The 22,121-nt window shown below is 46.2% G+C and overlaps 2 protein-coding genes across 8 annotated transcripts in view; both read right to left on the bottom strand.

Annotated features, from left to right (window-relative positions):
* Positions 1 to 22,121, bottom strand: part of LOC310837507 (uncharacterized protein) — a 147,363-nt gene that overhangs the window by 8,274 nt on the left and 116,968 nt on the right. The window contains exon 1 of one of the 3 annotated variants that reach the window (XM_083724196.1): positions 19,751 to 19,791. The exons of 1 other annotated variant lie outside the window; for it this stretch is intronic. The gene's annotated coding sequence lies outside the window, so the exon portion shown is untranslated. Of the gene's footprint in view, positions 1 to 19,750; positions 19,792 to 22,121 lie in introns of those variants that run through there. One more of the 3 variants, XM_083724199.1, reaches the window with a different exon arrangement.
* Positions 7,215 to 11,310, bottom strand: LOC310837514 (uncharacterized protein). 5 transcript variants are annotated; one of them, XM_083724214.1, is made up of 4 exons: positions 11,115 to 11,310; positions 10,863 to 10,989; positions 10,010 to 10,093; positions 7,215 to 9,294 (listed from the first exon to the last, which is right to left on the bottom strand). In XM_083724214.1, exons 1-4 carry the CDS (start codon positions 11,187 to 11,189, stop codon positions 7,775 to 7,777), a joined length of 1,806 nt encoding a protein of 601 aa, XP_083580340.1. In that variant the 5' UTR covers positions 11,190 to 11,310; the 3' UTR covers positions 7,215 to 7,774. The 5 variants fall into 5 exon arrangements, with proteins under 5 accessions (XP_083580340.1, XP_083580341.1, XP_083580342.1 ...); XM_083724215.1 differs by having other exon boundaries at positions 10,010 to 10,090; XM_083724216.1 differs by lacking the exon at positions 10,010 to 10,093 and having other exon boundaries at positions 11,115 to 11,309.

Genomic DNA, 22,121 nt, shown 5'->3' with positions numbered 1-22,121 from the left:
AATGTGATCTGTGTGGGATGCACCTTTGCAACCCGCAGCGTTCGCAATCTGCAGCGGCGCATCAGCACACGCGCAGGTTGCGATTCAGCTCTTCTGCGCATGCGCAAAGCGTGATCTAGCGTCTGTAACCCGAGGTATGACTGCACAGTCGTACCATGGATCCCAAATGCCCTGGAACGTGGACGTTTTGTTTCCGAACACCGCAAACTCGCAAGTGACTGTTCCGTTTGCAAACGTTGTTTTGGAACCTGAAAGTCCGAAGGGCTCATGCGGCTTCTGATTGGGAAAGTTCAGCATCCACGCAGAACTAGGAGGGAGAGTGGTTTTTCCTTTCCATGGGAACTGGCGGGAGAGGGAGGAGAGATGTCATTGTCTCTCTCGTGTGCCCTAGCCAGTGTGGTGTAGTGGTTAAGAGCGGTAGTCTCGTAATCCTGGGAAACCGGGTTCGCGTCTCCGCTCCTCCACATGCAGCTGCTGGGTGACCTTGGACCAGTCACACTTCCTTGAAGTCTCTCAGCCCCACTCACCTCACAGAGTGTTTGTTGTGGGGGAGGAAGGGAAAGGAGAATGTTAGCCGCTTTGAGACTCCTTAAAGGGAGTGAAAGGCGGGATATCAAATCCAAACTCTTCTTCTTCTTCTTCTTCTTCTTCTTCTTCTTCTTCTTCTTCTTCTTCTACACAGCTGCAGCCCAAACAGAGCCCATCGGCCTCATCTTCGCCTCCCTGCCCAGGGCTGAGGCTTGCGGTTGAGGCAGGTGCCTCATGCCTTTCCTTGGCGGCCAGCTGACTGGGCATTGGGCAATGCCAGTGGCTGAAGCGGGGTGCCCGAGGCGCCTGTGACCCTAATATCCATCGTGCAAATGATGAGATTGACGCGTTGGGCGTACATGCTCTATCAGAAGGCCTCACATACAACCAGTGTCTAATTAAAGGCTTCTCCAAAAAAGATGCTTTTGACACAATCTGGTCTCCCTTTCTCTCCTTTGCTTGAAGAACAGGATATTTTAATGCCATGATAATCATTATCATGGGATGCGGGTGGCGCTGTGGGTTAAACCACAGAGCCTAGGGCCTGCCGACCAGAAGGTTGGCAGTTTGAATCCCCACGACGGGGTGAGCTCCCGTTGCTCGGTCCCTGCTCCTGCCAACCTAGCAGGTGGAAAGCACATCAAAGTGCAAGTAGATAAATAGGTACCGCTCCAGTGGGAAGGTAAATGGTGTTTCTGTGCGCTGCTCTGGTTTGCCAGAAGCAGCTTAGTCATGCTGGTCACATGACCTGGAAGCTGGATGCCGGCTCCCTCGGCCAATAAAGCGAGATGAGCACCGCAACCCCAGAGTCGTCCACGATTGGACTGAACGGCCAGGGGTCCCTTTACCTTTACTCATTATCACAGAGGTATTTGTGGAGGAGATTATAATGATTGGTAATGTCTAGCCAAGCAAATTGATGGTTAGGTTCCTATTGAGGGTACTGGGGGAGCCAAAATGACCGTGATGTGGGATTGAGGATTGGAGTGGTCATTCTGTGATATTATGGCAGTGGACAAAGCTGCATTTACTTTGAATAAATGAATGTTGTTTTTTCAAAAAAAAGGTCTTGAATTCAATGCTTTGCATGCAGGAGAAGGTTGCAGGTGCAATCCTCGGCAGGTAAAGAGACCCTGGTTGACACCTGTCTGCTCAGGAGAAGGGGGCCTTTGGAGGTGAAGTCCAACTGTGGGCAGCTTGCAGCACCTCCTGTGGCTGCTTCATGTCAGGGGCAAATGCTCAATGCTGGCAGAGGGGGGAGCAGCTCTAGATCAGGGGTCCTCAAACTACAGCCCGCAAGCCGCTTCCGGTCCGCCACGGTCCTAGATCCGGCCTGCTTGGCCATTGCAGAACCCCGCTGTGAAGCCGCTGCACCGGGTTTAACTCATGCGCGGATGTGACGTTTGCCCGTCTGTTTGAAAATGTCTGTACAGGGGAGAGAGAAAGGGTTAATATGTAAACCAATAGAACAGCCAGAGCCGGAGCCTACCTGTTTACAAAAGGGCTTAGCCCCAGGTTTGAGTTGGAGTTAGTTGGTTGGGAAAGGCAGTTGGGAAAGCAGTTGGAAATAGACAGTTGGAATTAGAGAGACAATGCAGTTGGTTCTTGTGTGAGGGGAGGTAGAAGAGATAGAGACAGGATAAAATAAGACTAAGAAGGTAAAGAATAACAGTGTTTGGAATGCAGTTAAAGTTTATTTGTGCTTGCAATAAAACACACTCTTCTTTGTTAACTTAAGAACTTGACTGAGACTAAGTTTTTTACCGGGGAAGACCTGGTTGGTGGCAGCAGATTAGTGGTGTACGGGTCAGTAGTCCGTGAGACGACCGGGGGCTCCGTACAAACGCCACAGCAGGGACTGACTGAGTGGGCAGAAAGTGAGGAGGTGAGGAGAGCAAGAGCAGCTCCTTCTGTGAGCAGAGCGGCAGAGAGGCTGCAAAGGCGCCGCGGGTGGAAGGAGCTCCACCACAAGCCAGGGGGGAGAGGGGCAGGGCGGGGGCACCAGCTTGCCCGCCCCAACCCCTGGTCCGGCCCACAGTTGTGCAGCCTGTCAGTACACCTTTAAGCTGATGCCAACGACTGGGCTCAACAACTGGATCTGCCCCGACTGGGTTAGGCTAGGCAACTGAAGAGCTCTTCCAGAGATCCTTCCACTCCTGCAAAGCAAGTCCCAGTGCACTGGACCCACAACTGTGATTTGTGAGCACCAAACGCAGCAGGGTATAAACAACATGGAAGAAAGCTTTGAAGCATAACTTTTATTTCTAATAGCTATTGCAAACTAAAACTAAAGAGGTGCTGGCTTGCATGAGTGTTACAGCTCTCACTCAGCCATCTAAATCACTACAGAGATAACACACAGTCAGGCAGGAGCGGAAGAAGTGAAGACCAATTTCTGACCCCTCCTTTCTGAAAACTTCGTATCAGGAGATTCTCGCAATGGGAGGGGGTGAAAATATCCACACAGCCAGCTTGGTGTCTCGGGCTGCCAAAGGAAGAGACTTCTACACCGCGGAAAGCGACAGGGGCTCCCTCTGCGTGTTCTGTCCCTAGGCTGGCCAACCCTCCTGCTTTCCCTCAGTTAATGTTCCTTTCCACCTTCTTTCCCTGATTTCCCTTCTTCCGTTTCGCGTCCCCTTCTCTCTCTCCACCCCTCATTTCCCCCATCTAATGCCTCTTTTACACCGGCGCCTTCTCATGTTCCCCACCATTTAAATAAAAATAAAAATCTGCAGCCCGCTTTCGTTCAAGTTAAGTGCCACGGAGTTCAGTGGGAGGTGCTCCCATGTACACGCACATGGGGTTGTACTCATGATGCGTTGAAACGTCAGGCTGATCTTTCCGTACTGGTGCATAAAGAGGGTCACTTCTCTGTAGGGTAAAATAAAATAAAATAAAATAAAATGCCCCTCAAGTGTAAGAAAACTACAAACATGCCCCTCTCCTCTCCTCTGCAAAGTGGACAGCTTGTTAACTTCCTACCCTGTGCAGTGAAAAAAGATTACAGCTGCAGTCCTGTGGGCACCTAGCCGGACGTCCTGCTGTACGTGGTAGAAATACTTTTGAGTAAAAGCATGCCTAGGATCCATCCGAGGGGAATGAATCCACTTCATGCACTTAACCACAGACAGTTTCAGGAATTTCTGTCTGAGCTAAATGTTGCCTATGAAGATATTAAAAATAAAAATAAAAATAATTAACATAAATTTTATTAGTATTTTCCATACAACAACATGAAAAATATCAAAAAATAACAATACACAAAAAACAACATTCAAAAAACCAAAACCAAAAACAAATCCATATCTTACAATTTAATAGTATAAACACTAAAAATAAAAACAAACATTGACTTCCACCAATCCCACAGCACCTCCTTTATCTCTCACTGTGTCTTCCTATTTTCCTGATCATCTCTATCCTAGCATCTGGATATAAATCCCTCTTTCTTATCCTTTCACTTCACAAGGTTATTCCAGAGTCAGCCAGATTTCTGTCCTCGAACCTTGACTTTTAAGGTATTCATTTAGACACTCCGATTCCTTTTTCTTTTTTCTTTTTTATAATAAATTTTATTAAAGTTTTAAAGGTTATAGAAAGAAAAATAGAAAAAGTTAAACAAACAAAGCACACACCCAAAAAACAAAAAAATGACAAAAAATACAGACAATTAAATAAGAAAAAAAACAGCTCAAACCTTTACATAACTTTCTTTCCTTTGCTTATTTCCTTGACCTCCTCACACCTCCCTTTTTTGTATTCTAGTTCAATTAGATATTTCAGCAAATCCTTTCCATCTTTGTTTTTATCCTAAAAATTTATCTTGATATACTATAATTTTACATTCTCCTCTTTCACTAATTACCAACCCATTTTTACTTAATCCTTTATAACATTTCTGCTAAAACCACATAGCTTCATTCCAACATCCTTCTAACATTCCTTAATTTTACAATGTTTCTGTAGATAAACTTTAATTTTTTTCCAATCTTCTTCCACCGACTCTTCTCCCTGGTCTCGGATTCTGCCAGTCATTTCCGCCAGTTCCATGTAGTCCATCACCTTCATCTGCCATTCTTCCCGGGTGGGTAAATCTTGTGTCTTCCAATACTTTGCGATGAGTATTCTTGCTGCTGTTGTGGCATACATAAAGAAAGTTCTATCCTTCTTTGACACCAATTGGCCGACCATGCCCAGGAGAAAGGCCTCTGGTTTCTTCAGAAAGGTATATTTAAATACCTTTTTCATTTCGTTATAGATCATCTCCCAGAAAGTCTTAATCCTTGGGCATGTCCACTAAACTCTGATTCCTTTTTCACCTCACTTTTTGGTTTTTGTCTTATTATATCTGTCAATTTGGCTATTTCTAAATATTCTGAAAGCTTACATAACCACTCTCCCCTAGTAGGTAACTGATTCCCTTTCCAATACTTAGCCACCAGGATTCTTGCTGCAGACGTTGCGTATAAGAAAAAAATAGTTTTGTCTTTTGGAATATCATCATTTAAAATTCCTAAAAGGAATGCCTCTGGCCTTTTACTATATATTCTTTAGTATTTTCTTTATTTCTTCAAGGATCGAGGGAGAGTTTTGAAACATTTTAATGACTTACTTCCACAGGTTTCTGCTTTTATTCTTTCAAAAAACAAAGAAGTACCTGAGCTCAAAGATGCAGAATGGAAATGGCACCTTGCCTTTCTGACAGATGTAACAGAGCTACTCAACAGTTTCAATGTTCAAGGAAAGGGGAAGCTCATCTGTGGTATGTTTTCACATGTGAAAGCGTTTCAAGTAAAATTAGACCTCCTCAACTGAAGGAGGAAAACCTCTGCCATCTCCCCACAACTCAAAACCTGTTGGCGGAAAAACCAGCAGTTGCATTCCCAAACAAAACGTGTGGATTTACTAGAAACGTTGCAAAAGGAGTTTCAAATTAGAATTGAAGAGCTTCATCTCCATGAACAGGGCATACAGCTTTCCCGGAACACATTTTCTGTAGACACTGAAATTGTTGATCCGATTTCCCAAATGGAATTGGCCGAACTACAGAACTGTGACTCTATGAAAAACGCATTAAAATCAAGCAGCCTCACTAATTTCAATTCATCTCTCCCCTTTGAGACATATCTTAAATCTCAGGAGCCATGCACTCAAAATTGCAACCATCTTTGGCAGCACCTATGTCTGTGAATACGGGGACGTGGGTGGCGCTGTGGGTAAAACCTCAGCGCCTAGGACTTGCCGATCGTCAGGTCGGCAGTTCGAATCCCTGCGGCGGGGTGCGCTCCCGTTGCTCGGTCCCAGCGCCTGCCAACCTAGCAGTTCAAAAGCACCCCGGGTGCAAGTAGATAAATAGGGACCGCTTACTAGCGGGAAGATAAATGGCGTTTCCGTGTGCTGCGCTGGCTCGCCAGATGCAGCTTGTCACGCTGGCCACGTGACCTGGAAGTGTCTGCGGACAGCGCTGGCCCCCGGCCTCTTAAGTGAGATGGGCGCACCAACCCCAGAGTCTGTCAAGACTGGCCTGTACGGGCAGGGGTACCTTTATCTTTTACTATGTCTGTGAACAGATTTCCCCCCGAATGAAACATCTGAAATCTCCAACCAGATCCAGACTAACTGATGAACACTTGCATCACTTGCTACGACTAGCAGCGACAAATATGGAACCGGATAGTCACCATCTCATTAGCCAAAAGCAGGTCCATACTTCCCATTGGAATACTTATAAGTTGACGTTGATTAAAATCATTTTTCATTTTAAATATTGTATTGTTTTTTTCTGGTTTTGTGTGCACTACAAATAAAATATGTGCAGTGTGCATAGGAATTCATTCATATATTTTTTTCTAATTATAGTCCAGCCCGCAACAGTGGCTGAGGAACCGGCTCCCTGTTTAAAAAGTTTGAGGACCCGTACTCCAGATGAGCTCTGCTTTCGGCCTCCTATACTGACAGCTCTTTTGACAGATTTCTGAAAGATGGGCCAATTACTTGGGCACAGAGATTCCTCTCTCCACAGGGAAATGACGCTCCTGAAACCACTGGCAATGCCCACATTTCCCTGTACCACCTTCCCTCCCCATGTTGGTGTCAGTATATGGAAACATCACCGCTGCAGACAGCCAGTTTGTTGACATCACATGATGCGCTTATCTGTGGGAAAGAAGAATTTCCCAGGACGTTCACAGGCTGGATAAGTCTTTGTGAAGAGTGTAACTTGAAACCTTCTGACTGCGCATGTTCAGGAAGTTTGTCTGACTTGCTGGAAGAACTGAACTGAAAGGACGTGCTTTTCTCTAGTGCTGTAATGTCAGAAATAAACATCATGTAAATAGATTTCTGACTTATTTTCTTTCCCCTGCAGAAGCAGGAGGGAGGGGTTGTGCATTTTACCCACGCTTGGGAAAATGTCGCCTATCAAAATCTCCCTGGTCTGTCTGGATATCAGCCAGAGGAGGTTACCGGTATGCAAGCTCCCGAGGACAGTGAGAGGGGCCAGCCTCTGTGGAGGGGGCTTGCAAACCAACAAATGGTTGTTCCTCACAGCACCTCCTTTATTCCAGCTGCCACCAGGGATTTTATCCCCTTTGCCGTTAATGAAGCCATGAATGAGAAGGTAAGGTAAAACAATGAATTTATAAAATACAAACAACGTAGGATAGTTTAAGGATTACTTTCCAGTCTTTCTGTGTTTTCATTGTTCCTTTATTGCAAGTATAAAAATGTGATTTATGCCGCTGTTCTTATGACAAGGAGTTGGGCTTGACTCTTGGAGTCCCTTTCAACTCTACAGTTCTAGGATTCCAGAGCCAATCCTGCTTCCTAAACACCACTTTTATGCTCCACTTTTCACAATTCTCCATCCCAAACTCTCTCTGCCAAAGACCAAATATCAACCGAGTCTCGGGACATGTTCACTCACAATGAGCACTCCAGAGTTACGTTGTGCACATACCTTACAGTACATTATATCTTTCATCATACTTACTATTATGAGACATTTATTTGCTTTAATACATGTATGTACAGCTTTCCATACAAACACCAGAACATCAAATACACTCCATAAATTTACAATGAATTTTCCCCTTATATGAGTTTGCTGATATGAGGGACAAAGTGAACCCTGTGGGAAAAACATGGCAAACTCCCAAAAACCGAAATGGTTTCTCCCCCATAACAGTCTGTGGTTGCTTATTAAGAAGGCCATTATAATTGATATATTTTCCACACTCCATTCCATTTAAACAGTTGCTTCTCTGTGAGATCTTTGATGTCTTCTAAGACTTCCATTCCCATTGAAGCACTTCCCACAATCCATACATTTAAATGTTTTCTCCCCTTTATGAGTTTGTTGATGTCTTCTAAGACTTCCATTCTCACTGAAGCACCTCCCACAATCCGTACACATATATGGTTTCTCCCCTGTGTGAGTTCTCCAATGTATAGTAATTTGTGAACACCGTCTGAAGCTCTTTCCACACTCCTTACATTTAAATGGTTTCTCCCCTGTGTGAGTTCGTTGATGAATTCTAAGATTTCCACTACAACTGAATCTCTTTCCACACTCCATACATCTAAATGGTTTCTCCCCTGAGTGAGTTCGTTGATGTATTCTAAGATTTCCACTACGACTGAAGCCCTTACCACACCTCATACATTTAAATGGTAACTCACCAGTGTGAGTTCGTTGATGTGTTGCAAGATCTCCCCCCTGACTGAAGCTCTTTCCACAAACCGTACACTTATATGGTTTCTCACCCGTGTGAGTTCGTTGATGTTTAGTAAGTGTTCCATTGTGACTGAAGCTCTGTCCACACTCCATACATTTAAATGGTTTCTCCCTAGTATGAATCCGTTGATGTATTCTAAGAGTTCCACTCTCACTGAAGCTCTTTCCGCACTCCATACACTTAAAAGGTTTCTCCCCTGTGTGAGTTCGGTGATGTGTAGTAAGGTGTGAAGACAGCCTGAAGTTCTTTCCACACTCCATACACCTAAATGGTTTCTGCCCTGTATGAGTTCGTTGATGTACTGCAAGTGCTCCACTCTGACTGAAACCCTTCCCACAAATACATTTAAATGGTTTCTCCCCAGTGTGACTTTGTTGGTGCACAGTGAGTCTCCCACTACAAATGAAGCTCTTTCCACACTCCAAACATTTATATGGTTTCTCTCCTGTATGAGTACCCTGATGCAGAGTAAGGCTTCCACTTGCACTGAAGCACTTTCCACAAACCATACACTTATATGGTTTCTCACCCGTGTGAGTTCGTTGATGTCTAGAAAGGATTCCACTCTGACTGAAACCCTTCCCACACTCTCTACATTTAAATGGTTTTTCCCCAGTGTGAATCCGCTGATGTCTTCTAAGAGTTCCACTTGCACTAAAGCTCTTTCCGCACTCCATACAATTAAAGGGTTTCTCCCCGGTGTGCGTTCGTTGATGTACAGTAAGTTTTCCACTCTCACTGAAGCTCTTTCCGCACTCCATACATTTAAAAGGTTTCTCCCCTGTGTGAGTTCGTAGATGTATAGTAAGGTGTGAACACAGGCTGAAGCTCTTTCCACACTCCATACATCTAAATGGTTTGTTCCCTGTGTGAATTTGCTTATGTACAGTAAGGTTTCCATTTTTACTGAAGCTCTTTCCGCACTCCATGCATTTAAAAGGTTTCTCTCCTGTATTAGTTCGTAGGTGTTCACTCACACTGAAGTACTTTACAGATGGCCCCTCAAAATTCTGATTGCCTTCTTCATCACCTGGTTTAAAGTGGGGGATAAGAAAATATTGTTAGGTATTCGAACAAGAGAACTTAACATGCAGCAAGACCAATCAGCACTTTCCCTTCTTTTAACACCTCCAGCATCCCTCCCACTCCTATGTACAACATTTTTTGGAAAGGGGGGGGGGAACCTGAAATAGTCTCAAGAACCCTTAGTATCCTGTATTCTAGTATCTAGTATTCAACTCCCATACCAAGAACAATCTTAGTTGGTCTCTAAGGTGCTACTGGACAATTTTTAATTTTTTTAAATATATATTTCGTTTGCATCAGACCAACACGGCTACCTACCTGAACCTTCAACTCCCATGTAACACTGAGCACCAAAAGAAAACTTCTGTGCTGAGGTGAGGCATCTATGGCCCTCCAGATGCGGTTGGACTCTAAGTACCATCAGCCCAAGCAAAGATAGCCAATGACCAGGGATGATGGGAGTTGTAGTGCAGCCAAATCTGGACACCTTTCTCCATCTTCCCCTTCCTGTGAAAATGCTATACTGTTTTTTCATTCCTCCTTGATCTGTAATATCTCACTGATACATTCCAACCACGTGTACACATCACCTAAACCTGCACCAGGATGCTGGAAAAAGATGGGCCCTCGTTCTGATCCAAAAGGGCTCTTTTTATATTTGTACATACTGAAAGGAGACAGAGAAAGGTACAGCCTCACAGCAAAATGGAAGTATGTACCTCTGAATTGGTCCAGGACAACATCCCTGTATTTTTCTGTTCCAAGCGAGGAGATGAACTCAGACTTGAGTGTCAGAGTCCCTGCTATGTGGAATAATTAAAACAGAAGTGTTGTTTATGTATATGTGACTGTAAAAATATACAAAAGTATTAATCTTTTGAAGCAAAGACAGCAAAGTATCTGGTGGCCCATTAAAAGTTGATAAATGACACTGACCAGTAGATTTTACATAGGTTTTAGGAGGAAAGTCATACCACAATTTCAGCTTATAAAGAGTTACCTACTGATAAAAGCACAGAGTTGCTATAAACTACAATCTTCAACATCAACTTCGTTGGACTGGTCATGTTGTTCGGATACCTGATTATCGTCATCCAAAACAACTACTCTATTCCCATCTTAAGAATGGAAAGGGAAATATCGATGGACAACAAAAGAGGTTTCAAAATGCTCTGAAGGCAGATTTAAATATATGAAGTAGAAGCAGAGAAAATAGGAAAACACTGGCGTGCGAGTGCTCCAATTGGAGAAAAGACTTTACCAAGGTGTAATGAACTTTGAAGAAGCACAAGCTCAAGACGAAAAGGAGAAACAAGCTAAGAGGAAAGCACATTTGGCAAACCCTCACTATGATTAACTCCCTCCGGGAAACCTATGTCCCCACTGTGGAAGGATGTGTGGATCCAGAATTGGACTCTACAGTCACGGACACACTGTTAAGACCGTGTTCATGGAAGACAATCTTATTTGGCTACAAGGATTCGCCAAAGAAGAAGACATGGCATGAATAAATGGCTCAAACAGGAGATTCACCCTTTCAATGTCTAGCAGCCAAGACAAATCTGCCCTTACCTAAAGAGGCCACCATCTCATAATTCTCCTCCATGACTTCCTTGTGCAGAGCTCTTTGGCCAGGATCCAGCAGAGCCCACTCCTCCTCCGTGAAAAACACAGCCACCTCCTCAAAGGTCAAGAGGGCCTGGAAGAAGAAGAAGAGGAGGAAAACAGAGCTTCTCTTTGGTCCCCATCATCCCCACTCAACACACAGGGAGGCTGGGTTGTCCCATCTGTGCCTCTTCCCTCCTCCCGTTGCTCTTTCCCTACCTGAGGAAGCTGCCTGGCTCCTCTTTCCACTCCACCTTTAAGAAGAGGCCGTTCAGAGGGGGTCTCAGAGGCCATTGCGTTGTCAGTGGAAAGGACAGAGAAGGAGGGGGAGGCAGAAACACGGCCACTTCTGGGATGCTCTCAGCTGTTGACAAGATGCACTTTAATGCAGGGAGCAGCTCTTTAAGAAGAACAATGCAGAAATAATAATAAGAAGAATTGATTGAATTTATATGCCACCCTATACCCGGAGGTCTCAGGGCTGTTCACAGAAAGGCAAATTTATTTAGGGTGGGAGACATTTACACAGATAGCATACCTTTTATAAATTACAAATACTGTGGTACCTCGGGTTACAGACGCTTCAGGTTACAGACTCCACTAACCCAGAAATAGTAATTTGGGTGAAGAACTTTGCTTCAGGATGAGAACAGAAATAGGACGGCGATGGCGCGGCAGCAGCGGGAGGCCCCATTAGCTAAAGTCATACCTCAGGTTAAGAAGTTTCAGGTTAAGAACGGACCTCCAGAACGAATTAAGTTCTTAACCCAAGGTACCACTGTACCAACACTAATAAATTAATACCCATAAATTCTAATTACAAAGGCAGAGAACTGGAAGGATGTAATCCTTTCTACAGGAACTTTATAATACTATAAGCTGCCTCAGTCTTTAGGGGACATTCAGCTTTGGTTTGTAAAGTTCTAGGATCAAATCCCAAACTTTTAATGAAGCTTCGCAGAAAGCGTTATGGTCTGTACCTCTGCAGACCTCGCTTTTCCTTTCCCCCGAACAGCCACCCAGGAAACCAATTTCTTTTTTTTATTTTTTTTTATAAATATTTTTATTAAGTTTCTTTTCTTATAGTCAAAGATATACAGAATACAGAAAAAAGAAAGAAACAGAAAGAAAAAAGAGAATATGAAAGATCCAACTTTCCTTAATGTTTTTAACAAACCAACTGGACTTCCCCACATCCTCCAAACCCTGCATTCTTTGTTATACAAACATCAGCAAATTATTACCTTATTTCATAACTTACTGTATCTTTCAATTTATCATGTTTCTAAATTCCCAATATTTGTATCCCAATTTCTATGAACTTAAATTTAACATAATAAAGTTATTTCCTAATTCCACCTCTTATTTCTTGTATCTTAGTTTTCATTTTACTTAATCAAGTTGCTGAAGCTAAAGTTCCCTTAATCGTGCATTTTCTTAACATTCATACAGCTTATATTGTTTTTGCAAATAGTCCTTAAATTTTTTCCAGTCCTCTTCCATTGTTTCTTCTCCCAAGTCTCGGATTCTGCCAGTCATCTCGGCCAGTTCCATGTAGTCCATCAACTGTGTCTGCCATTCTTCCAATGTAGGTAGTTCTTGAGTCTTCCAATACTTAGCGATGAGAATTCTTGCTGCTGTAGTAGCATACATAAAGAAATTTCTATCCTTCTTTAACACTTTCTGGTCCACAATGCCCAGATGAAAGGCCTCCGGTTTCTTGAGAAAGGTATACCTAAATACCTCAGGAAACCAATTTCTGACCCTTTGATATATTTAGAATAAAGAAAATAAAGGAAACTCCTAAATTATGGGCAGAATTTGCAGTCAGAGGAAAAGCAACACCTGGAGGGCACCAGGGTACAGAAGCTCCATCCAAGGGGAGCAGATGGAAATATTTAGAGCACTCTATGCGCTAACATGGATTGTGGTTTAGGGGACAGAGATATGAAGTTTACTGGCTTATGGACCCCTGGTCCTTCCTCTTAGGAACCTGTGTTCCTAAGAAATCTTCCCTACACTGTGGGGAAGGACAGGAGGATAAATAATCAGGGGGTCCAAGCTGGGCACAGGGCTTCCCTCCTGAGCATGGGGATGGGAGACAGGGTCTCCCTGGTGGAAGCACAGCACCCAAACTGCAGGGTGGGGAACCTCAGACCCAGGGGCTAAATTGGCCCTCAAGTCCTCTCTCTCTTTCTTTCTCTGGCCCTCAGGAACTCTCCAGCGCCACACCCTCTTTCCAACGCTTCCCACCTGCTTCCTGAGGTATTTTTGTGGGGCTGGGAAAAATCCCTGGAAGGCAGGCAGCTCCTGGACAAAGCTCAGAGTCAGCCCCATAGCCCCACCAACTCTGTCCTCTGTTCCACACATCAATGGAAAGTGGCCCCTGCAAGGCTGCTCAGGAGCGAATATGGCCCTCAGGCTGGATAATGGTCTCCTCCCCTGTTCCAAACACGGAACAGGCTGTCATCCTGGCCCACCGTGCAGGGTTTTTGTGTGAGGATTGCCCAGGTGGTGGGTTTTAGAACACCTACAGCATTATAAGACCCTCCTGGCAACCTGGAAGGGGACGAGGCCAGGCAGGCGTGAGGCTGGCAGCACCGGCATAGAAAGTCCCTCAGCACCTCTGCGCTGGGCCAATCCTGCAAGACAGGCCAGATCTCCCACCCCTGGGAGATTTGATTCTCCTTCCTGACAAAGTCCCAAGAGGATATCTGGAAAAGCCGCTTTTTTGGAAAGAAGCAGCATCAAAATCTGCGAGGGGGGATCAGTTTCATTCCCCAAGACTAGCCCCCTTCCCAAGAAGTAAATTCTGGTTTCTTTTTGCTTCCTTCTCACATCAGCCTCTTTCTTACTCAGGAAGCTCCGGAGGCCGATTTCCCTTGACATTGTCCACTTCTCTCCGCACACCCCCTTGAAATCTCCCTCTCTCCAGCTGCTTCCACTTCACCAAAGCAGACTTCCTCTCCCCTGCTTGCCCTCCCGATCTTCGACCCACTGAGGCAGGGGCTTCAGCAGCAGATTTGGGGGGGGCAGATCAGGGTCCTGGAGGAGCTCAGCCCCCTCCCCTCCCGCCCAGACCGGCTCCCTGACGCAGGAGGCAGAGCCTGGGGGGAGCGATGGGGGGCAGCAGTGAGAAGGGAGATGGAGGGTTTTAAGCAGAGAGGAGCATCACTAGGTGGAATGGGGCTGCCCCCCCCTTTGAACGGAGAAGAACTGACTTCTGCGTCAACATGCACAGGGTGGGGCTGCAAATCCCTCTGTAATTAATTGAGTTCCAGTGGGGGGGGGGACCCTTTTCTGGTTCGTCTCAAGTGTCTTCGGTGCGCTTCAGAAAAGGATCTTGCAATGCAAACCCTGTTGGGGGAGGGGGACCCCACTTTGCAACAGGATGGCCTGCATCCAGCCCCCCCCGATTCCCACAGGGAAAGAGCGGAGCCCCTCCCTGCTTTCTTTGCACACCCCCCGAAATCCTCCCGCCTCCTTTCCCAGCTGCCCTATTTGTACATTAAAGGAGAGGGAAAGCAAATCCTTCTCCCACCCACCCCCCTCCCCAAATAACCCCCCAATATGCGGCACCTCTTTCTCTTCTCCAAGCCCTCTTCTCTTCCGCGAATGAGGATGGTGACCCCTCCCCTCCAAATAGCCTCTCCCCACCCAAAAAAAGAAAAACAAATTTCCTGCCTCTCTAGGAAGCGGAGCTCATTGACCCAGAGGGAGGGGGAGGGGCAGGAGATCCGCCTCCCCCTCCCCCTCCCAGCAAACATGAATTTCCTTCCCAGCCGGCAAGCTCTATATTCCCGTTTACTTAGTGAAAAATTCTTGGGTTCAATTCCCCGCAGAGGCAGCGAAAGACGACGCCCCCCCCCCCCGCATTTCTAAAAAGCTTCCCCCCGGGAAGGGGTTTAGAGCAGTAACTTAAGACAACACTAAGGGCTGGTCCAGTGACATTTCATTGGGTACCTTTTGTAAAAAGCTGGAGCTCATGGAGAAAGTTAGGCTTTGTTATGTTTTTGGGGGGGGGGCAGCTCAGTGGTAGAGCAGTTGCTTTGCACGCAGAAGGTCTCGGATTCCCATTTTCGCGTTTGTTGGGGGTGTACCATGGTCCATGACTTCTGGGGAAGAGCTTTTTATCTGACCTCCAAAATCTCTCAACAATCTATCTGTCCTAATTCAGCTCTTACCTTATTATAATCGTATTTGACCCCATATTCTACGCTTCAATCTAAAGAATTAATTTCCTTTCTGTTCACAGCAGCTAGACTACAGTTATTGCGAAACGATGGAAGGAAAGCTCTAAAAGAGCAATAGAGGCTTGGATCAATAACATCTGGATCATTGCTCTGTCAGAACACCTCACATACCATTGGTGTCTGATCAAAGGTATCTCCAAAAAAGATACCTCTAGCACAGTCTGGTCTCCCTTTTTCTCCCTTGATTGAAGAACAACAGGATATTTTAATGCCGCCACCACCACCATCATCACAGAGGTTTTTGTGGAGGGGATATAATGATTGGAAGTGTCTAGCCAAGCAGATCAGTAGTTGGGTTCCTATTGAGGGTATTGGGGGAGCCAACATGACCGTGATGTGGGATTGAGGACTGGAGTGATCATTCTGTGATATTATGGCAGTGGACAAAGCTGTATTTACTCTGAATAAATGAATATTGTTGTTTTCATAAAGGTCTCAAATTCAATGCTTTGCATGCAGGAGGTCCCAGGTGAAATCCTCCTCAGGCAGAGAGACCCTGTTGGAATCCGTCTGTCTTGGGAGGCGATGAAGGAGGGGGCCTTTGGGGGTGTAGCAGGAACCCCCCCACCCCAATCATTCTGTTTGTACAAACTTCACACACACTCACACACTACATACGCCACACTTCTGTTATAAATTCATAAGAAAATCAACCATACATCGGATTTGCACTGTTCCATTTTATTTCACTCCATGAAGGAAGGACTACAAAATGGGGAAGGTTTGATACAGGGCAGCCATAATCCCTTCACCATCCCAGCACATCTACAGGAGCCCTGCCCAGTTGCTCCTAGACAGAAGACAATCAAGATCACAAAGAACTTGCATATGGGAGTGGATTCAGTATGGACTGAAACAAAGGACTCTGATCAGATCTTCCCTCAGGGGGCAGGAAACTGCAAACTCCCCTTTGTCTCCTGGAAGTGACTCATGGGGAGGGGGGAAAGGAGGAACCAGCCAGGTGACAAGACACTCAGGCTACCACCAACTCCTCCTTCAACCCCTCCTTTCTGTAATGTATGCATGATGTTTCTGGGGGTGGGCTAGACCTAGAGGAGGGGAATTTCAAAAGTTTTTATAAGGTCTGGCACACCATTATTCTGGGTCTTTCCTCTCACCTGCAAGTGAGGGGAGCACCCTGTCGCGACAGTCTTTCTTCAATAAAGACCAAGCCTACAGGCTGCTGATTTGCTCCAATTTACTCTGGTTGGTGTCTTTACTTTTTGTCCAAGGGAGCCCTCAGATTTTTTCCGGTAACAGTTGAGAAGCCCAACTATGGGCAGCTTGCAACACCTGCTGTGGCTGCTTCATATCATGGGCAAATGTTCAATGCCGGCAGAGGGAGGAGCAGCTCCAGATTAACTCTGCTTTCGGCCTCCTATACTGCCTGCTCTTTCTACAGATATCTGAAAGATGGGCCAGTTATGGGGGCAGAGATTCCTCTGTCCCCAGGGAAATGACTCTCCTGAAACCACTGGCAACGCCCACATTTCCCCGTGCCACCTTCCCTCCCCATATTGGTTCTTCCCCTCAGCACCTCCTTTATTCCGGCTGCCACCATGGAACTTTGTCCACTTTGCAGTTTAGTGTCAGGGGCTGGTCTGAATCGGAGGACTGCGGAATGCAGTTTCAGGAAGATCAGCCTGTAACAGAAGAGGAGAGGGAAGTCCCCCCTGCCCTTCCAGAGTTTCACAATGCAGAGAGACAGGCAGATTCAGAGGCTGCACAGTTGAGACAGGAGCTACCCAGCTTTGAGATAGTAGCTAGGCAACAGGATGGAGGGAAGCAGCTGGGAGATACATCAGTCAGAACAAAGGAGAAGCTGGGAAGGAGGGACATGCGTGGGTAAGAACTGCTATCCTTGCGAGGAGTTGCCTGTTTGTGCTAGCAACATGATACGGGAATAAAAAGACTAGAAATCTACCAACTGCTCATTAATTCTCATCGGTGAGCTACCAAAAGGGAGGGGGGAACTCCCGAACATGACACGTAGCCATGAATGAGAAGGTATTGTAAAACAACGAATTTTTAAAAGATAAACAACGTAGGATGGTTTAAGGATTACTTTCCAGTCTTTCTGAGTTTTCATTCTTCCTTTATTGCAATTATAAGAATGGGATTTATGCTGCTGTTCTTTTAACAAGGAATTGGACTAGAAGACCCTTGGAGTCCCTTTCAACTCTACAGTTCCAGGATTCCAGAGCCAATCCTGCTTCCTAAACACCACTGTCGTGCTCCACTTTTCACAACTCCACATTCCCAATTCTCTGACTGCAATTGATTAACTGCCCCCCTAGTCCTTCCTCTTAGGAACCTGTGTGTGTGTGTGTGTGTCCTTTTATCTTTCCTACACTGGGAGAAAGGACAGGAGGAGAAATAATCAGGGGGTCCAAGCTGGGCACAGGGCATCCCTCCAAAGCATGGGGATGGGAGACTGGGTCTCCCTGGTGGAAGCCCAGCACCCGAACTGCAGGGTGGGGAATCTCAGACCCAGGGGCTAAATTGGCCCTCAAATCCTCTCTCTCTCTCTCTCTCTCTCTCTGGCCCTCAGGAATTTCCCCAGCACCACACCTTCTTTCTAACGCTTCCCAGCTGCCTCCTGGGTTTTTTTTTTGTGGGGCTGGGAAAAATCCCTGGAAGGCAGGCAGCTCCTGGACAAAGCTCAGAGTCAGCCCCATAGCCCCACCAACTCTGTCCTCTGTCCCGCCCATCAATGGAAAGTGGCCCCTGCAAGGCTGCTCAGGATCGAATGAGGCCCTCAGGCTGGATAATGGTCTCCACCCCTGTTCCAAACATGAAACAGGCTGTAATCCTGGCCCACCCTGCAGAGTTCTTGTGTGAGCATTGCCCAGGTGGTGGGCTTTAGATCACCTACAGTATTATTTTTTTAAAAGTTTTTATTGTTAAAATAATTCATAATTAGTACACATATATTACAAATATACAAGCATACAAACATACATTTCATACAATCCTTAAGTGTTCAAACATACCTACACTCAATCCCACAAATAATTCCTTTTCCCATCACCATCCACCACCCCTCACCCCATCTTTGTGTTAGACTTCCAATCTACTCAACTGCAATTTCTTTCCACTTCTATTACTTTCTTTCACACACCTTTATCCATCTTATTTAGTATTTCAGTATTTGAAATGGAACTTGTTTATTCTAATAGGAGTTCTGTTTTCCTAAATGAATATCTGAACATTTTTTTCATTTCGTTATATATTATTTCCCAAAATTGTTTGATGTTTAAACAATTCCACCATATATGTATCATAGTACCTTTTCCAGCGTTGCATCGCCAGCAGACATCGCTACAATTTTTATTCATTTTTGCTATTCTTTCAAGTGTTAAATACCATCTATGTTGAATTTTGAGGTAATTTTCTTTCAATATATAACACATAGTGAATTTCATATCTTCTTTCCACAGTTTTCCCCACTGTAGAACACCCACAGTATTATAAAGGCCCTCCTGGCAACCTGGAAGGGGATGAGGCCAGGCAGGAGTGAGGCTGGCAGCACCGGCAGAGAAAGTCCCTCAGCACCTCTGCGCTGGGCCAATCCTGCAAGACAGGCCAGATCTCCCCCCACTCCCGGGGGGCTTTGATTCTCCTTTCTGACAAAGTCCCAAGAGGATATCTGGAGAAACATCTTTTTGGAAAGAAACAGCATTAAAAACTCATCCCTCCCCTTCTCTTTCCCCCAAGTCCAGCTGGGGAGGGGGCATTTCTTTAATTCCTCCAATCTTTCAATTGGAGCTTTTTTAAAGGGCTCCTGAGACCTTGATCAGTTTCAAATCCTGCCATCGATGGGCCCATTTCCCTTGCCAAGCAGGAGGGAAACTGACAAGGTGCTTTTTCATGCTTCAGGAAATGGAAAATGCACCTCTTCCCTCCAGTTTTGGGGCACAAAAGCAGCACAGCAACCCCCCCCCAAAACATGGGAAACCCAACAGGGCTCTTTCATTTGTGCCAAAGCAACCTCAGCCGGCCAGACTTGGATTTCTGAAAGGGGAACTGGGGGGCCTCCCCCTTCCTTCTCACATCAGCCTTTCTTACTCAGGAAGCTTCGGAGGCCGATTTTCCCTTGACACTGTCCATCTCTCACCCCCAACCCAATTCGAAACCTCCCCCCTCTCTCCCAATCCAGACTCTGTTCTCCAGCTGCTTCCCCTGCAGCAAAGCAGACTGCCTCCCACCCTCCATATCTCCCCTCCCCCGCCCCATACAGGGATGCCAACTTGAATAAAATATTGGGGGCAGTTCTTCCAAATATCTTATGGGGGAGGAAGAAGACCCCTCGGGCCCCTATGAGTTGGCTCCTATGCTTTCATGATCCCGACTGAGGCAGGGGGCACCAGTTCAGGGTTCTGGGGTTCATCCTGCAATGCAAACCTTGTTTGAGGAAGAGGACCCCCCCTTTGCAGCCGATTGCAGATCGCCTCTCCTGATTCCCAGAGGGAAAGGGGGGAGCCCTTCCTTGCTTTCACCCCCCTCACCTTTCCCCCTCCCCCCTTTGTAGATTCAGGGGCAGGAAATGCAAATACTCCTCCCTCTCTGCACCCCAAATCACCCCCATCCGAAAAGTTGCACCTTTCCCCTCCTCCTTTTCAGGCCTCCTTCTCTTCCGGGGATGTGCATGGAGACCCCCCCCCCCACAACATTGCTTCTACCCCCACCCCACCCTGCTCTGTCACTTCCTGCCTCTCTAGGAGTTCATTGACCGAGAAAGATAGCTATTTAAATATTTTTCTTGTGAACAGACCATGTTTTATTTGTAGCTTTTATTTAGAAATCCACTGCAAAGCACGAGCACTTCTTTGCTTTCTTTTCTTCGCTTCTCACTTCCTTATGTGGCCCCCGAGTCTCATGCCCTGGCCCCCCATTAGAATATCATGTTCCCCTGTAACCCCCTTGGAATATTAATATGCGCCCCCCCTTTAGAAACGCTGATCTACTCCATTGAATTGGGTGAGCCTGACTTCTGATTAAATATCCTGTTCAATCCTAAAGGTTGCCATGGAGCCACACATATGAAATTTCCCCTGTCTCTTCCATAGTTTCTGTTGTGTGAATGGTGCTGTGGACCCCCTTGGGGGGGGAAGGTTCCCTGGAGTAGGCACACTACCTATTGGGAAAAGCTGCTTTAGCGCTCTGATTTCAGGAGCTGGACCGAACCTTTCCCCACATTGTACACCCCCATATGGTTTCTCCCCATGGGTGTCATTTGGGGGGAAATTAGCAATGATCTTACAGTGAAGCATTTTGCACACTCTTGTCACACACCTGCTTGATTCAAGGTGCTCCCACAGTCCCCTGTGCCACCTTCACATGCCCTGCAAAACATGCAGAGAGGAGTTGAATCTTTCCTGGTTCTCCCACTAAAGGTAAAGGGACCCTGACCATTAGGTCCAGTCGTGGCCAACTCTGGGGTTGCGGCGCTCATCTCGCTTTATTGGCCGAGGGAGCTGGTGTACAGCTTCCGGGTCATGTGGCCAGCATGACTAAGCCGCTTCTGGTGAACCAGAGCAGCGCACGGAAACGCTGTTTACCTTCCCGCCAGAGCAGTACCTATTTATCTACTTGCACTTTGATGTGCTTTCAAACTGCTAAGTCGGCAGGAGCAGGGACCAAGCAACGGGAGCTCACCCCTTCGCAGGGATTCGAACTGCTGACCTTATGATCGGCAAGCCCTTATGATCGGTTTAACCCACAGCGTCACCCACATCCCACTAAACACCACTAACGCCAACCGCGTCCCACTAAACACCCCCTTTATTCCTGCTGCCACTAGAGATAATGTCTTAGCTGAACACTTTGCCCTCCATGTAGCCGAGAATGACAAGGTGTTGTTATTTACTTTACTTAAATTTCATTGCTATTCATTACTATATAGATATAAGTGATGTTACTATGCTAATGCATACATGGCTATGAATATCCCACAACATTTAGTATGAATTCATTCCAAATAGCAATATACAGTGGTGCCTCGCAAGACGAAAAGAATCCGTTCCGCGAGTCTCTTCGTCTTGCGGTTTTTTCATCTTGCGAAGCAAGCCCATTGATGGCTTAGCGGCTTAGCGGATAAGCGGCTTAGAAAAAGGGGGGGAGGGGGAAAAACCCGCAGGAACTCGCAAGACATTTTCGTCTTGCGAAGCAAGCCCATAGGAAATTTGTTTTGCGAAGCACCTCCAAAATGGAAAACTCTTTCGTCTAGCGAGTTTTCTGTCTTGCGAGGCATTCGTCTTGCGGGGCACCACTGTATATGTCCAAATACCGTGGTCAATGGCATTAAAAGAAACTGAGAGATCCAGCAGAAACAGGAAACAGCTTTTACCTTTGTCCCTCGCCTGCCAGAGATAATCAACCAGTGCCGGGACTTCCGGGTTGGCACCTCCGGCAATGGCGGAGCTCCTCCGAATGGGAGGAACTTGCTCCGTGAAAAGCAGGGTCTGACCGCCACGGCGAAGGCGGAGACCCATAGAAATCACAGGCGGGAGAAGCCTGTGAACTTGGGATTCGGCTGGCACCCTTTGCGCCTCCCCTACTCGCGGGGAAACCCTGTTTTGGGGATCCGGAGCGACGTGGGGTGAGTGGCGCGGTGCTTCGAATCGACTGCTTCTTTCACGGAGTGAAGCTGCATTGCTGCTGCCGGAGAGTGCTGACTTTTTCCTGTGGACAATTGGATTTTAAACAACTACCCGTGAGTAGAACAGAAAATTGGATCCTTAAATATTTTAATTTGGTATCGAAGCGGGAAGGTTCTAAACAGGAAGTCCGCCTTTTGTAAATAGACTGAAGCAAAGATGCTACAAGCTAAAGTCTTTGAAAGCTTTTGATAAAGGATTAAATTCTCATTGGTTAAAATACAAAACCCCCCTTGGAAGCAGGAGAAGGGGGGGAAATTTTGGATCTAGTGAGTCTGCAGGAGAGAGTGAAAAATTAAATTACCACCGCTCTG

Source organism: Podarcis gaigeae, assembly GCF_964106915.1.
Source record: "Podarcis gaigeae genome assembly, chromosome: 2".
Classification (NCBI taxonomy): Eukaryota; Metazoa; Chordata; class Lepidosauria; order Squamata; family Lacertidae; genus Podarcis; species Podarcis gaigeae.
This window is presented reverse-complemented; position numbering and strand designations above follow the sequence as displayed.

Coding starts and splice junctions, on each gene's coding strand:
- LOC310837514 (XM_083724214.1), bottom strand. CDS start 11,189: ATGGCCTCTGAGACCCCCTCTGAACGGCCTCTTCTTAAAGGTGGAGTG. Junction 10,990..11,114: donor GAGCCAGGCAGCTTCCTCAG/GTAGGGAAAGAG, acceptor TTCTTCTTCCAG/GCCCTCTTGACCTTTGAGGA. Junction 10,094..10,862: donor TGAGATGGTGGCCTCTTTAG/GTAAGGGCAGAT, acceptor TATTCCACATAG/CAGGGACTCTGACACTCAAG.